Source organism: Rhinatrema bivittatum, chromosome 8 (assembly GCF_901001135.1).
Source record: "Rhinatrema bivittatum chromosome 8, aRhiBiv1.1, whole genome shotgun sequence".
NCBI classification, from domain to species: domain Eukaryota; kingdom Metazoa; phylum Chordata; class Amphibia; order Gymnophiona; family Rhinatrematidae; genus Rhinatrema; species Rhinatrema bivittatum.
Genome location: NC_042622.1, coordinates 194,673,717 through 194,688,307, shown reverse-complemented (window position 1 = coordinate 194,688,307; position 14,591 = coordinate 194,673,717). Strand labels below are relative to the sequence as shown.

Genomic DNA, 14,591 nt, shown 5'->3' with positions numbered 1-14,591 from the left:
TTACCTGTCGCTGGCTAAAGCCATGTGAGCAAACATGAGATCTGCTCACACAGGACTGAATGTTTGTTTCCAGATGTACGGCAGCGATTAGGAAAGAGACCGCATTCTCCAGAGAGCAGCAAGACCACAAGCAACATTACAGTCACTCGCCGAGAACCCATTTCAGATGTGCACAGCAGGTTAGGAGTCCCAAAACCACAGCAGCAGCAGCCACCACCAGATGTCAAGGGCCTATATTCAGATGGTAAAGAAAAGAAAGCAGGTTGGTTTGCAGAAAGTCTGCCTCTGTCTTCATTTCATCCTGACATCATCATCACACAATGTTTGGGGGAAGTTACAGCACACAGTATCCATTCAAAAGGTACTTTTTAGAAGGGGTTATTGTGACTCTCTCTTAAACTTCCCAGTAGTTCCCCCAAACTCCTGGGTGCAGTTGGCTTCATCAGTGTCCCAAAATGTTGTACACATACTGTGATCTAATTAGTTCAAGCTCTATGATGATGTTTGTCATGATATGGCCTTGTTGACCAATCACATGCTAAGAAATCTACCATGTGACTCCAGTACCGTATAAGTTGCATTGGTTGCCCATAGCTTCTCGAATTTAATTCAAATGTTTGCACAGAGGTTACCCTGTTTACTTAGCCGACTTATTAATTTGTTATAATTTAGCTGAGTGTCATGGTTATCTCAGCAGGAACTTTATTTCATCACCCAGAAAGATTAAATTAGAGCACACAAGCCAGTATAATAATAACAACAATAAAACATTCCCTGTACGTACCCGGATCAGTCCAGACCGTGTGTTGAGCCTCCTTTCCAGCAGGTAGAGACAGACTAAAACTGAAAAGGGTATCCTATATGAGGACAGAGCCTATCCTGTAACCCTTCAGTATTTGTCTGTCTCCAGGAGGTGGATCAGCTCACCCTTCGGTCTCCTGATTTAGGATAATCAGCCTTCTTTTCTTTCTTCTGGATCAAGCAAGTACTTCTTCCTTAGGGATCTTGATTGGATTTCTTCTGTTAAAAAAAAAAAAAAAAAATTAGTTAGGGAAGGAGTTTAACTTTTTTTCTGTGCAGGAGACGGTCCTGTCTCCTGGCTCTTGACGGACTCGGGGGCTTCGCCCCTTGTGCAGTGCATAGCCTGAGTCCATGATTGCTTCCAGGTATGGGGACTGAGGCTGGTGGTCCATCCAGTCTTTTGTCTCCCCCCTCTGGCTGCCCAGGAAGCATAGGGCTCCATTGTGTGCTCAGTCCGCGTTTAAAAAAAAAAAAAATTAATTGAAATAGTAAAATTGATAAAATAAATTAAATTCTAAAATATTAGTAATTTTATTCTGTGGGCGTTACCTTGGATCGAACCTGCAGCCAGACAGGCAGGAGTGAGCAGGCTTCACTCCCCTGCCTCCGTTCCTGCCGGCGGGCTGCCAATCAAGGCTATTTTTAGCTTTTTTTTCTCTTCAGCGTGGCTCCTCTTCATTGCGGATGCCGCGGCAAGCAGCCTGCCTTGCTTGTGGGCAGCCCTCGTTGTGCCTATTGCGCGAGGGGCTCTGCTCAGCCTGCCAGGTGTGGAAGGCCCCTCCTCGGCAGGCAAATTTAGCCCAGGGATCGAATCCCCAGCACATGGCCAGGCCGTTCCCAGGTCGGCAAAGTCCCAGAATGGCGGCCATTTTGGGTTTTTCGGCAGCTCCTGATTCGGAGCTGCCTGGAGCGGGGGAGCCGGAGTTTTGCACTTTTCCCCCCGATTTGAGTCCCGAGGCCCCCCTGGATGTGGTCCCTGGCCCCCCCCCCCCCTCCCACCACCACCACCACCACCACCGGGAAATCCAGGGCTCGTTTTTCATCTGATTTTTGTCCTCCTGCATAAATCTTATCTGGCTAGCTTGCAGGAGGAGGAGAAGGGTCGTTCCCCCCCCCCCCCCCCCCCCCCCCCCCCCCCGGCTAAAATTACGCACCCTGCGTCGTTGCCTGCTTGCCCGGCTGCGGAGCCTTCGGGGTCGCTGCGGGTGGTTCCAGGGGTGGCCCCTGTCCCTGACCCCCCGGTGGCCCCGGTTATTCCCGATCCTGATCCCACTTTGGATTTGGCTAGCGCCCTCTCCCCCGGAGGGGGACGATCCCAGGGTTCTCCTCATGTTCCAGCAGGAGGAGTTGGAGCCCCTCATCCCCTTTGTCCTCCAGGAATTGGGGCTGGAGGGGACCCCTGCGGATACCCTTACGGCCTCCTTGCCCAAGAATATGGACCCGGTCCTGGCAGGACTCAGGGCTCCGGCAAGCCCTTTTTCTTTTCATCCTATGCACAAGTTGCTATTCTTGCGTGAATGGGAGGCTCCCGAAGCGGGACTCCGGGTGGGGCGGGCTATGGATAAGCTCTACCCCCTCCTGGAGGAATGCTTGGATATGTTGAAAATTCCCACCGTGGATTCCTCAGTCCCTGTGGTGGGAGCGACGGCTCTGAAGGTCGGACAGGACTGCAAGCTCGAGGCCCATATGAAACGTATCTTTGAAGTCCTGGCTCTGGGGTCCAGGCGACTATCTGCAGCAGTCTCATGCAGCGGGCAGGTCTCAGGTGGATTCAACAGTAACTCAGCACCCAGGACCTCCCGTCTGCAGAGGCGGAGCAGGCTGAACGTCTGGAAGCCGTCATCGCATATTGGGCTGATGCGATCTATGACCTCCTCCACGTCCAGCCGATTTTATTTTATTTATTTATTTATTTATGTTTTTTTATATACCGGCATTCATGAACAAGTCACATCATGCTGGTTTACATACAAACAAGGGGTGCAAAGAACAGTAGAACTAAACTGGTGCAAAGGGGAAGCAGTTACAAAAAACCAGGGGTGGAATAACTGGGATAGAGAAAGAAGAGGAACAGTGGGGAGTAAAAGAATTGAATGGGGATAATAAATAACTTAATGAATATTTACAGTCACATTCTTACAGGAGTTGGAGGTTGTTATGAGTTGTTATGAGCGATGGCGATGGCCTCGGCGATCTCGGCTAGACGTCTCCTCTGGTTGCGCAATTGGTCGGCCGACCCGTCCTTCAAGGCAGGCTAAGCACGTTGCCCTTCAAAGGAAGTTGCTCTTTGGCGAGGACCTTGAGAAGCTTATTGATTCCTTGGGGGAAAACAAGGTTCATAAGCTTCCGGAGGACAGTCCGAAACAATCACACTCCTTTACTCCCTCGTGTCTGGGGACAGAGGAGGTATATGCCCTGCGGACGAGGGGGTTCCTCTAGGGGTTATTCTTCTCTGTCTCAATCTTGGTCGCAGCCCTTTCGGGGGCGTCGTTCTTTTCGCGAGGGCCAGTCCTAAGCCTGCCACACAATGAAGTTCAGTCGACCCATTCCTCTGTCCCTTTTCTAGGCGGCCGCCTCTCCCTTTTATTCGAGGAATGGGTCAAAATCACTTCAGACCAGTGGGTCCTCGACATTGTCTGAGACTGTTATGCCTTCGATCTTGTTTGTGATCTTCCGGATCTCTTTCTATTCTCCCCTGCAGTAGGCTCAAGCGGGAAGCGGTAGAGCAAATCCTCGCCAGACTATTGAGTCTGGGCGCAGTTGTCCGGTCCCGAAAGCGGAGCTCAGCGAGGCCAGTATTCTATTTACTTTGTGGTCCCCAAGAAGGCCGGGGCTTTTTGACCAATCTTAGACCTCCGGAGGTTCAACCGAGCCCTCAAAGTCCCACATTTTCACTTGGAAACCTTGCGAGTGGTCATCGTGGCAGTTCGCCCCAGAGAGTTCGTCGCCTCACTCGATTTGACAGAGGCGTACTTCCATATTCCGATTCACCGCGATTACCAGAAGTATCTTCGCTTGCACTTCCTCAACTGGGATTTCCATTTTCGGGCGCTGCCTTTCGGCCTCGCAACCGCACCTCTCACCTTCACCAAGGTCATGGTGGTGGTGGTGGTGGCCCTTCGCCGGGAAGGAATCCTAGTCCACCCCTATCTGGACGACTGGCTTCTTTGCCAACAGGTAGTGGATCGGGTATTAGCTCTCCTCGAGTCCCTTGGGTGGATAGTGAAATTTTCCAAGAGCAATCTTCAGCCCTCCCAGGAGTTAGAGTTCCTGGGAGCCCACTTCGACACTCGAGTGGGCAAGGTCTTCTTACCTCGTGCGCGGGCCCTCAAGTTGATCGGCCAGATTCGGAATCTTCTCTCGCTGCCTCTCCCAATGGCCTGGGACTACCTGCAGGTCTTAGGGTCCACGGCTTCCACCATCGACGTAGTTCCCTGGGCCTTTGCTCATATGCGACCATTACAGAAAGTTTTGCTATCCCGTTGGCAGCCGGTGTTGAAACAGTTTCACATAGTCCTCCCGCTTTTGGATTCTACTGTCACCGCCTTGCAGTGGTGGCTTTCGCTTCCTCATCTTCTCCGGGGAATTCCCCTTCAAGTTCCACAGTGAACGATAGTAACCTCAGGCGCCAGTCTCTCGGGCTTGGGTGCGATCTGCTTGTCCCAGTCCACCCAGGGGATCTGGTCGCCGACTCAGACTCGCTGGCACATCAATCGGTTGGCAGCTCGGGCGGTGCGTCTGGCTCTGCAGGAGTTCCTGCCCCTGATACACGGCAAAGCGGTGAGAATGCTGTCCGACAACTCCACCACCGTGGCTTACATCAATCGTCAGGGGGGCACCTGCAGTCGCCTGGTGGCCCTAGAAGCCAGCCGTCTCTTCGCCTGGGCAGAACGTCACCTGGATTGCCTGGCGGCATCTCGCATCGAGGGCAAGGAGAATGTTCAGGCCGATTTTTCTCAGTCGCCAATCGATCCGGGAGAGTGGGAACTCTCGGAAGCAGCCATGGATCTGATTGTCGACAGGTGGGGTCCCCCTCATCTGGACCTCATGGCGACCTTGCGCAATGCCAAGGTCAATCGGTGCTTCAGCCGCTGGAGGGAGTACGACTCGGAGGGCGTGAATGCTCTGGCTCTCCCCAGGCCCGCGGACGTCCTTCTGTACTTGTTCCCCCCGTGGCCCCTGGTGGGCAAAGTTCTCAGGAGAATAGAACTCCACCGAGGACCTGTGGTTCTGGTAGCACCCGAATGGCCTTGCAGGCATTGGTTCGCGGATCTCGTCAACCTGGCGATGGACGGACCTCTACGGCTAGGTCATCTTCCTCGTCTGCTCCGGCAGGGGCCCGTATTTTCCGACCAGGCCGATCGCTTTTGTCTAGCGGCCTAGCTTTTGAACGGCAATGCCTGAGGTGTAAGGGCTATAGGGAGGAGGTTGTCTCCTCCTTGCTGCGAGCCCAGAAGCAGTCGACTTCTCTAGCCTACGTGCACGTTTTTGAAGGGTCTTTGAGACTGTTTGTGAGAAGTCAGGTGTCTCGTCACGTTCCGCCCCGGTCTTGTTGGTTCTTTCTTTTCTACAGAAGGGTCTCTCCAAGGGCCTTTCTTCAATTCCCTGCGCGTGCAGGTTTCCGCTCTCGGCTCTCTCCTTGGTCTGGTCAAGGATCATCCCCTAGCGGGCCACCCGGACGTGGTTCGGTTCCTGAAGGGAGTCAAACACCTGCGTCCTCCTGCTCGCAATACTTGCCCGTCGTGGAGTCTCAATCTGGTACTCCAGGCCCTCTGTGCTGCCCTGTTCGAACCTCTCAGTCGAGCTACACTAAAGGACCTTACGCTCAGGGCGGTTTTCCTTGTTTCTATGTCCTCCGCTCGGCGGATTTCTGAGATTCTAGAGTTGTCCTGTCGGGAACCCTTTTTGCGCTTCTCAGATTCAGGTGTTTCCCTCAAGACGGTGCCTTCTTGCCAAAGGTTGTCTCCACCTTCCATGTCAACCAGTCGGTAGAGCTTCCAGCTTTCTCTCCAGAGGAGATTGCAGGTACCGCTGGAGGTGATCTTCGTAAATTGGATGTCAAACGAGTTCTACTCAGGTATCTCCAGGTCACCAATGACTTTCGGGTCTCGGACCATCTTTTTGTTCTCTGGAGTGGTCCCAATTGGGGCAAACCGGCTTCTAAGACCACTATTGCACGTTGGTTTAAGGAGGCCATTTCCTCGGCCTATCTCTGCCAAGGTCGGGCGGTTCCGGAGGGCCTAAAGGCTCATTCGCTACATTCTCAAGCTACTTCCTGGGCGGAGAGCCAATTGGTCTCTCCGCAAGAGATTTGCAGGGCCGCCACATGGACGTCCCTTCATACTTTTGCTCAACATTACCGTCTGGATGTGCAAGCGCCGGTTTTGGTTCCTTTGGGCGGCAAGTGCTTCGAGCGGGACTGTCTCGGTCCCACCCGGGATAGGGAAGCTTTGGTACATCCCGCGGTCTGGACTGATCCAGGTACGTACATGGAAAGGAAAATTAGTTCTTACCTGTTAATTTTCATTCCTGTAGTACCACGGATCAGTCCAGATGCCCTTCCCTGTTTGTCTTTCTTTTCTGTCCTCTCGAAGCTTGTTCTTGCAGATTCGCAGATTTTGATACTTCATTCTTTGCTAGAATATTGATCAATTACACCAGAAGCTTTGGTTGTTCAAGTACCAAGTATATGCAAGAGCGGATAGTCATACCATGTTTCTTACATTGTTCTACAGTTGCTCCATTGAGCTTTCTGGTTACTTGCTTGATCCTATTCTTGTTTTGTTGTTTTCTGCTTTGACAATGGTTATACTGAAGGGCTGCAGGATAGGCTCTGTCCTCATATAGGATACCCTTTTCAGTTTTAGTCTGTCTCCACCTGCTGGAAAGGAGGCTCAACCCACGGTCTGGGCTGATCCGTGGTACTACAGGAACGAAAATTAACAGGTAAGAACTAATTTTCCTTTATAAACTGATAGCCTTTTTTAAAATACAGATAAGATTGTACATGAAAATCAATTTCTACCAGTTATTCAAAGCTCTTAGTTGTAATAAGCTTATTTAAATGACCACATTTTTAGTCCTTTATGGAATTTTTGAAGATTTGATACTATTTGGAGCTCTAATGGGAATTCATTCCAAAATAATGGAGTGAAATAACTAAAGGAAGATTGTTTTATTATTGTATTTATGATTTTCCTAGCGTATAGCCAGATAGGACCAATAGGTTTATGCTTAGGACCAATAGGTTTATGCTCCCCAGCCAGCAGATGGAGACGGAGTCAGGTTTCAAAGCTGACTTCACCCTAAATACACCCCTGCAGTGACCTCAGCCCTTCAGTATTTCTTCATCTCCAGCAGATGCGGACATGCTTTCCCTATTAGGATTGCTATACCTTTTGGAAGAAGAAATTCTACTTTTAAATGGGAGAAAAGATTGAGCCTCACTCCCCTGTGGTGATACCTAAAGGTCCCTCCCCCAGTTGTGAATTCCTGAGGCAATTTCCGAGATCCCTCAGAGGTGTGCCTTGGTCCGGTAGTCTATTCCCAGCGTGGACTTTGCTGCTGAAGCAGCTGAAAGGCAACGGGTGCAGGAAGCTGAGCATGGCGGAGACGGCCAAAGCCCACTCCCCCCCCACAACTGGAGACCGTCTCTGTACTCAGTAAGTGCTGAGCCCAGGTAAGTAAGGTTTACCTCCTGATTCAGAGACATTGGAGGGGTTTAGGTAAGACTTCCTCTGGACTCCTTGTTCAGTGTGCCGTACTGACGTCGTTCCTGATCCTTTTGGGGTACTGGGAAGTGGGCTTCCGAGCGGGTTGAGCGCCCCCCCCCCCCCCCCTCCAGTGGGCAAGGCCCCGCTTTAGGTTTGGTCGGCACTCCGCCTGGTAGGCCATGGCGGCGCCATCTTGCGCACGGCTTTGTGCCTGTATTGCCCACCATAGAGCTTCGGTACGCACAGTGCATGGAGGCTCTGCGAATACACTGTGCGCATAATGTCACGCATGTACATACGCGCACAACTTACTAGACGCAGAATATAAGTAAAGCTGGGTATACAGGCTGTGCATGTACCTCGCTCCGGCCCTTGTAGGCGCCTGAAATCTGTGCACATAAAATTTTAAGTGCGAGCCATCTGAGCACTCAGTTACCATCACCAATGGCTCTGGCAGCAAAGAAACATAAATGTCTTTCTCTCTGCGCCGCTTGTCATATTAGGGCTGCACAGTCTGACCTGGATTCTTGCTTATGATAGCGCTGTGAGGGAGCCAGGGAGAATTGGCCTTCCTGGACTTAAAGCCCGGCTCCTCACATTGAGAGGATGGGTCAGCCACAGCCTTAACCGGAAGTACCTCTGATCTGAGTAACCCAGGGACTGGGTCATCCATGGCAGAGGGAAATTTAGTGGCACTTACCCCCAAACCTCCTGGGCTAGGCATGGGACCTGGCCGCCTTCTCTTGGATGGAATTCTTTCAAGGCCTTCAAGCATTCGTACAGGCGCACTCTGCTACCTCACTTGCCCCTGTCTGGATGGAACCTCAGCCGGTAAGCCCTCCCTCTCCCAGTCCTATTGGCAGACCCCGAGGCATGCCTCGACTCACCAAGGGTATCCCTGGCAGGGACACGGACGGCACGGACGAAGAAGAGGATCCAGATTCCTTGGAAGATGGGGAAATTCCCCCCCCCCCCCCGCCTAGTTTAGAACCATATCGGACCATGTTACGTTTTTCCATAGAGACGAATTGCTGGCCCTGGTTTTCTAGACCCTGAAGATGCTGGGAGCTCCTGGGGCAGACTCTATGACATAACCAAAGAAAAATCCCATTCTAATTTCCGTACGGAAAACCTCTTGCTACTTTCCAGTACTGGGAGTCATCCAGGAGTTGATTGATCTGGAATGGGATGCCCCAGGAGTAAGTTTTAAAGGTGGATGAGCATTAGAAGCTGTATACTCACTGGATCCAGCAGCGAGAAAACGTTTGCATTTCCCTAAAGTGGTCTGTGCCATCGCTAAGCAAACAACTAACCAGTGGAGGGAGGAGCGACCTTAAAGGATGCGCATGATAGGCGGATGGAGTCCATCCTTAAACAGGCCTTTGATGCAATAGCAATGACCTTACAGATTGCTTCTTGTTGTGCCCTGGTAGCTTGTTCATGCCTGCTCCTCTCTCAGGGGCAGAGATTCCAGAGCGGTTATGGAATCCGCCACCACCTTTTTAGCTGATGCGGGCTCGGACCTAGTTCATACCTCGGCCAGAAGACAGCAGGGCTGCGGAATTGGTCAGCAGACGCAACCTCCAAGGCAAATCTTACAAAGATGCCCTTTAAAGGATCACTCCTCTTCGGAAGCGAATTGGAAAAGCTGGCCAGCAAATGGGGCGAATCTCCAGTACCCCGGCTACCAGAAGATAAGAGAAAACAGTTACAGCGCCCCTTGCCTATGAGGGGCCAATCCAGGGGTTCCCAACACTTTTGCCCCTACAGAAACTCGACATTTCAGAGGTCTCAATCCTCTCGGAGTCGGCTTCCCAAGAGAGGGACAGGCTCGGGCTCAGGTTCGTCCCGAACCCCCCCAATGAAGTTTTGCTGACCCACCCTTGGAACAAGGAAATAAGGGGTCAACTGTCCCTCTTCTACCAATAGTGGGTTGAGATCACTTCGGACAAATGGGTACTGGAGGTCATACGAGAATGATATGTGCTGGAATTTTGCAGCACTCGGGACATATTCATGATATCTCCTTGCCACTCCCAGCACAAGAAGCAGGCAGTGGAGACTACCCTGTTACGGCTCCTCAGGGTGAGGGCTATAATCCCAGTACCTGTGCCCCAGGAAAATATGGGGTGGTGTTCCATCTATTTCATCGTATCCAAGAAGGAAGGTTCCTTTCGCCCCATCCTGAACCTCAAGAGCGTCAACTGACATCTACGAGTGATTCATTTCCACATGGAAACCCTACGCTCCGTGATAATGGCCGTACAATCAGGAGAGTTCTTAACCTCCCTGGACCTATCTGAGGCCTACCTACATATTCCAGTCCAGCAAGAACATAGTTTCCTATGCTTTGCGATACTAGGTCACCCTTACCAGTTCTGTGCACTGCCCTTTGGCCTATCCACTGCCCCCAGAACATTTTCCAAGATTATGGTGATTGTAGCGGCAGCATTGAGAAAAGAGGGAATCCTGGTGTACCCGTACTTGGACAACTGGTTGATCTGGGCAAAGTCCATGGAAGAGAATCTCTGGGGGACCAACAGGATGACCTCCTTACTTCAGGAACTAGATTGGGTCGTAAACATTACAAAAGCACTCTCAAACCTTCCCAGTCCTTGGAATATCTGGGAGTCTGGTTTGCCACCAAGCAAGGCAAGGTCTTCCTCCCAACCACGCGGATAAGGAAGTTGATGTCCTAGTGCATTTGTTGATGAACATGATACACCTGACGGTGGGGAGCTATTTTCAAGTCCTCTGTTTGATGGTGGCAACCCTTGAAGTAGTGCCATGGGAGAGGGCACACATGCGACCACTTCAACACTCCCTGCTGTCACATTGGAACCCACTGTATCAAGACTATTCAATTTGCCTCCACTTACCGATGGAAGTATGCTCTTGGCTCCAGTATTGGCTGCAGGAAACTCATCTGGGCAGGGGTGTACCCCTGCCCCTCCGAACTGGCTGGTCCTTACAACAGACACGAGCCTCTGGGGCTGAGGAGCTCGCTATCAGGAACTGACTGCTCAGGGGTGTTGGACCAAGAGAGAGACCCTCTGGAACATAAACCACCTGGAAGCCCAGGCAATCAGATAGCGTGTCTACAATTCAGCCACGTGCTCCAGGGTCAAGCAGTCCACGTAATGTCAGACAATGCAACAATGGTAGCCTACATCAACTGCCAGGGTGGAACCAAAAGCAGGCAAGTGTCACAGAAAATAGATCTCCTTATGGAATGGGCAGAAATACATCTACAGATCTCAGCTTTCCACATCGCAGGAAAAGACAACATCAGAGCAGACTTGCTAAGCAGGGAGAGTCTGGATCCAGGAGAGTGGGTATTGTCGGCCAAAGCCTTTCAACTAGTAGTAGATTGCTGGGGGTCTCCCATCCATTGACTTGCTGGCCGCATTTCACAATGCGAAGGCTCCCCGATTCTTCAGTCGCAGAAGAGATCAGTTAACCCATCCTTAATTGAGTTGTGTAGCTCCCATTAGCTAGGGTGATTAGTGCCTATCAACTCCTAAACATTGGGTGGGGGGGGGAGTGAGGGTAGGGATGGGTGAAAGGGCTGGGTTTGCATTCGCATATGGTGTTTTCTTTTTCCTGTGATGTTTGTGTTTTGGTTGTACAATTGACTCTCTTTCTCTCTTTTTGATGGTTGGATTATTAGTACTCTATTGAAGGATGGCTTGTACATGGTTTTATTTTTTGTGAAATGAATAAAGATGATATTAAAAAAAAAAAAAAAAGAGATCAGTTGACCTTGGAGATCGACGCTCTCATTCAGACCTGGCCAGAAGAGGAGCTGCTATACGCCTTCCCTCCTTGGCCCCTCATAGGCAGGGTCATTCGCAGAATCGAGCACCACAGGGGATTAGTCCTCCTAGTAGCTACAGTTTAGCCCAGGCATCCATGGTATTTGGACATGTGGAGACTCCTGGTGGAGATTCCTCCCCCTCCCCCCCCCCCCCTCCCCGTGCCTCCCACCGCACAGGGATTTGCTACAGCAAGGACCGGTCCTTCACAAGGATCCGACTCTATTCTGTCTTATGGTCTGGCCCTTGATAGGGCTCGCCTGATGAAGCAAGGATGTTTGGCAGCAGTAATTGTCACCTTACTCCATGTGTGGAAGTTCTCTACATCCCTAGCATATGTGTGGGTCTGGAAAGTATTTGAGGCCTGGTGCGAGGAATGTGATGTTTCCCCTTGGATGGTCAAAATCCCACTAATTCTGGAATTTTTGTAGGACGGCTTGAATAAAGGTTTGACCCTTAACTCCTTGAAGGTCCAGGTAGCGGCTCTCCTGTTTCAAGAGCGATGTGAACGGAACCCGCCTGTCAGTTCATCCGGACATGGCCTGTTTTCTGAAAGGGGTGAAGCACCTCCAGCCACCCCTATGGTGGCTGGTTCTCTTGTGGAATCTTAATCTAGTACTAGAGTTTTTGGCAGCTCCTTCCTTTTGGCCGCTGTGCAGTCTTTTCCTTGCATTTATTAACCCTGAAAACGGTGTTCCCGGTGGCTATATGTTTGGCACATCTCATTTCTGAACTTTAGGCATTGTGTTGGGAACCATTCCTCCGGATGACACCAGGAGCATTACAGCTTCATACCGTTCCAAGGTAGTCTCGGAGTTTGATTTGAATCAGTCCATTTCATTGCCATCCCTAGATAAGCACAAGGACGTGGAAGAATACCGCCTCCGCCATTTGAATGTCAGTAGGCTTTTGGTGTGGTATCTGGAAGTTTCAGAACCGGTCTGAAAGACCGACCACCTCTTTATCCTTCACAGTGGAAGGAAGCAGGGCAAATCAGCTTTGCGGGCTACCATAGCTCACTGGATTAAGGAGGTGGTCACGGATACTCTGTAGAGGCAGGAAAGCAATTACCTGCTCAGGTTAAAGCTCATTCCAGTAGGGCTCAGGCAGTCTCATGGACAGAAGCTAGACTGCTGTCTCGACATCTGCCGAGCAGCAACGAGGTCCTCCTTGCACACCACCTCCAGGTTTTATCGCCTGGACATTCAGGCCCAGGAGAATGCAGCCTTTGCAAGGGCGGTGTTAACCGGACTGCGGGCAGCCTCCCACCCCGATCGGGAGTAGCTTTTGTACGTCTCATTGGTCCTGAGTCCATCTGGCTGCATGCTAGGAAATGGAGAAATTACTTACCTGATAATTTCATTTTCCTTAGTGTAGACAGATGGACTCAGCATCCCGCCCACGGCTGCCCATGATCGGTGCCAAAGATTCAACCATGGAATAGATATCGATTCCAAGAGATTATGGGTAAGCCATCATCCAATCCCTAGATCCAGGGCATCTATAATCTTACTGGGGTTCAGTGTTTGTTTGAGTACAGTTACGGTTATCCGTTTTTAATCAAGTTTTTTTTGATAGTATGTCCACAGTGGCTTTTGAAGAGAATACTAAAGAGTTGAGGTCACTGCAGGGGTGTATCTAAGGTGACGTCAGTTTTGAAACCTGGCTCCGGCTCCATCTGATGGCAGGGGAGCATAAACCCATTGGTCCTGAGTCCATCTGTCTTCACTAAGGAAAACGAAATTATCATGTAAGTAATTTCTCCATCTGTATATGTGACTTCTTCTTTAATGCACCATGCATGGATATAAATGCAAATTACAGTATATTAAAAAAAATAAATTACAGTTACAATGTGCATAATTTGTGGCAATATTACCAATATGGCAGCTTCCAAGAATTCAGGGGAATTGCAGAGCTGTTATTGCAAGAATTTCAGTAATAAATTAAGTGAGCTGTGTAAATTGATGCAACGTGACTGTTACCATTGGCCATTTGATTTGAACTTTAGAAACATTAAATGTATGTGCCAAGCACCAACGTTCGTTTATGCTCTGCAGAATTGAGCATATGTATATGCAAGTATTGTCTTGTACGGTTGTGTACTAGGGAAATGCTATGTGAAAAATAATATTATGGAAAAAAGATTGCAGTGAATTAAAAAAAAAAAAAGTTTGCTAACTGTGAATTCTTAATTTCATCTTCCACTACAACAGGTAGTTTATGGAACCGCCTGGGAGCTGCGCCAAGAGCAAAAGAGAAGACCACAGATAAGACAGAGAAGTCTGGCTCCTCTGCGGAGGAGGATGATTCAGAACTGCAGCGAGCGTGGGGTGCGCTGATCAAGGAAAAAGAGCAGTCGCGGAAGAAGAAGAGCCGCTTGGATAACCTCCCCTCCCTACAGATTGAAATTAGCCGGGAGAGCACTTCTGGGTCAGACAGTGAATCATGATGGGGCTTAATCTCCAAATCTGTCTCTTCAGCATGACAAAAGTGGCGATAACCCACCTTCCAAATAACCGTTTTCTAAAGACGTCGCGAACTGCTCGCTCTGTGATGCTCAAAGCAAGGACCTGGAGCGACAGGGTAATAAACAGAAGATATACAATATCCTGTGCCCACCGAGCCCTGCTTACCCACGCACAGCGTCTTTCTCAAGCTTCAGACTTACAAAAATTGAAGTGGGTTATTCTGGCTTTTGTAGAATACCTGTTGTTTGCCTCCCACCCACCACCCCCCCCATTTGGAAACATTTTTTAAACTTTCAGTGCTGAAGGAACTTTTTTTTTTTTTTTTTTTTTTACACAGTTGGTGCAGAAACTAGGAGAAACTGAAATTAATTTCCTGCAAAGTTGTTTTCAGCAAAGTGGAACTGTGTTTATATGGGAGGGTTGTGGCTGCCGAGTAGTTGTGTGTGGCATTTAGCCCAAGTTCTGACTAAAATAATAATTAAGAAATTATCTCCCTGTTATTTGTTCTGCGTACCTGTCCACTTATTCATTGCAGCCCCTTCATTAAAGCAATAGGATTCATTCTTTTCAAAACTTCAGCTTCAATGGTTCTGGTCCTTTGTTTGTTTTTGTTCTCGGTTCTTTCTCTTTTGTCCACTCTAATACATATTTTTTGTAACTGATGTATGGATATTTCTTGGGCCCATTCCCTCTGTTACTAAATAGTTCCTTTCCCCAAATTTTTCTTTCTTCCCGTGGTGTATTGGTATTTCAAATAATTTAGGAGTGGCAGCACTGCATATTTTTTCAGA

The 14,591-nt window shown here is 49.7% G+C and overlaps 1 protein-coding gene across 2 annotated transcripts in view; it reads left to right on the top strand.

Annotated features, from left to right (window-relative positions):
• The window catches only part of NCBP3 (nuclear cap binding subunit 3), a 118,850-nt gene extending 104,472 nt beyond the window's left edge, over positions 1–14,378 (top strand). For both annotated transcript variants that reach the window (XM_029612348.1, XM_029612349.1), the window contains 2 exons: positions 74–262; positions 13,546–14,378. In XM_029612348.1, the coding sequence (XP_029468208.1) occupies positions 74–262; positions 13,546–13,781 (425 nt within the window). In that variant the 3' untranslated portion in view covers positions 13,782–14,378. The remainder of the gene's footprint in view (positions 1–73; positions 263–13,545) is intronic.
• Positions 14,379–14,591: the final 213 nt, after the last annotated feature.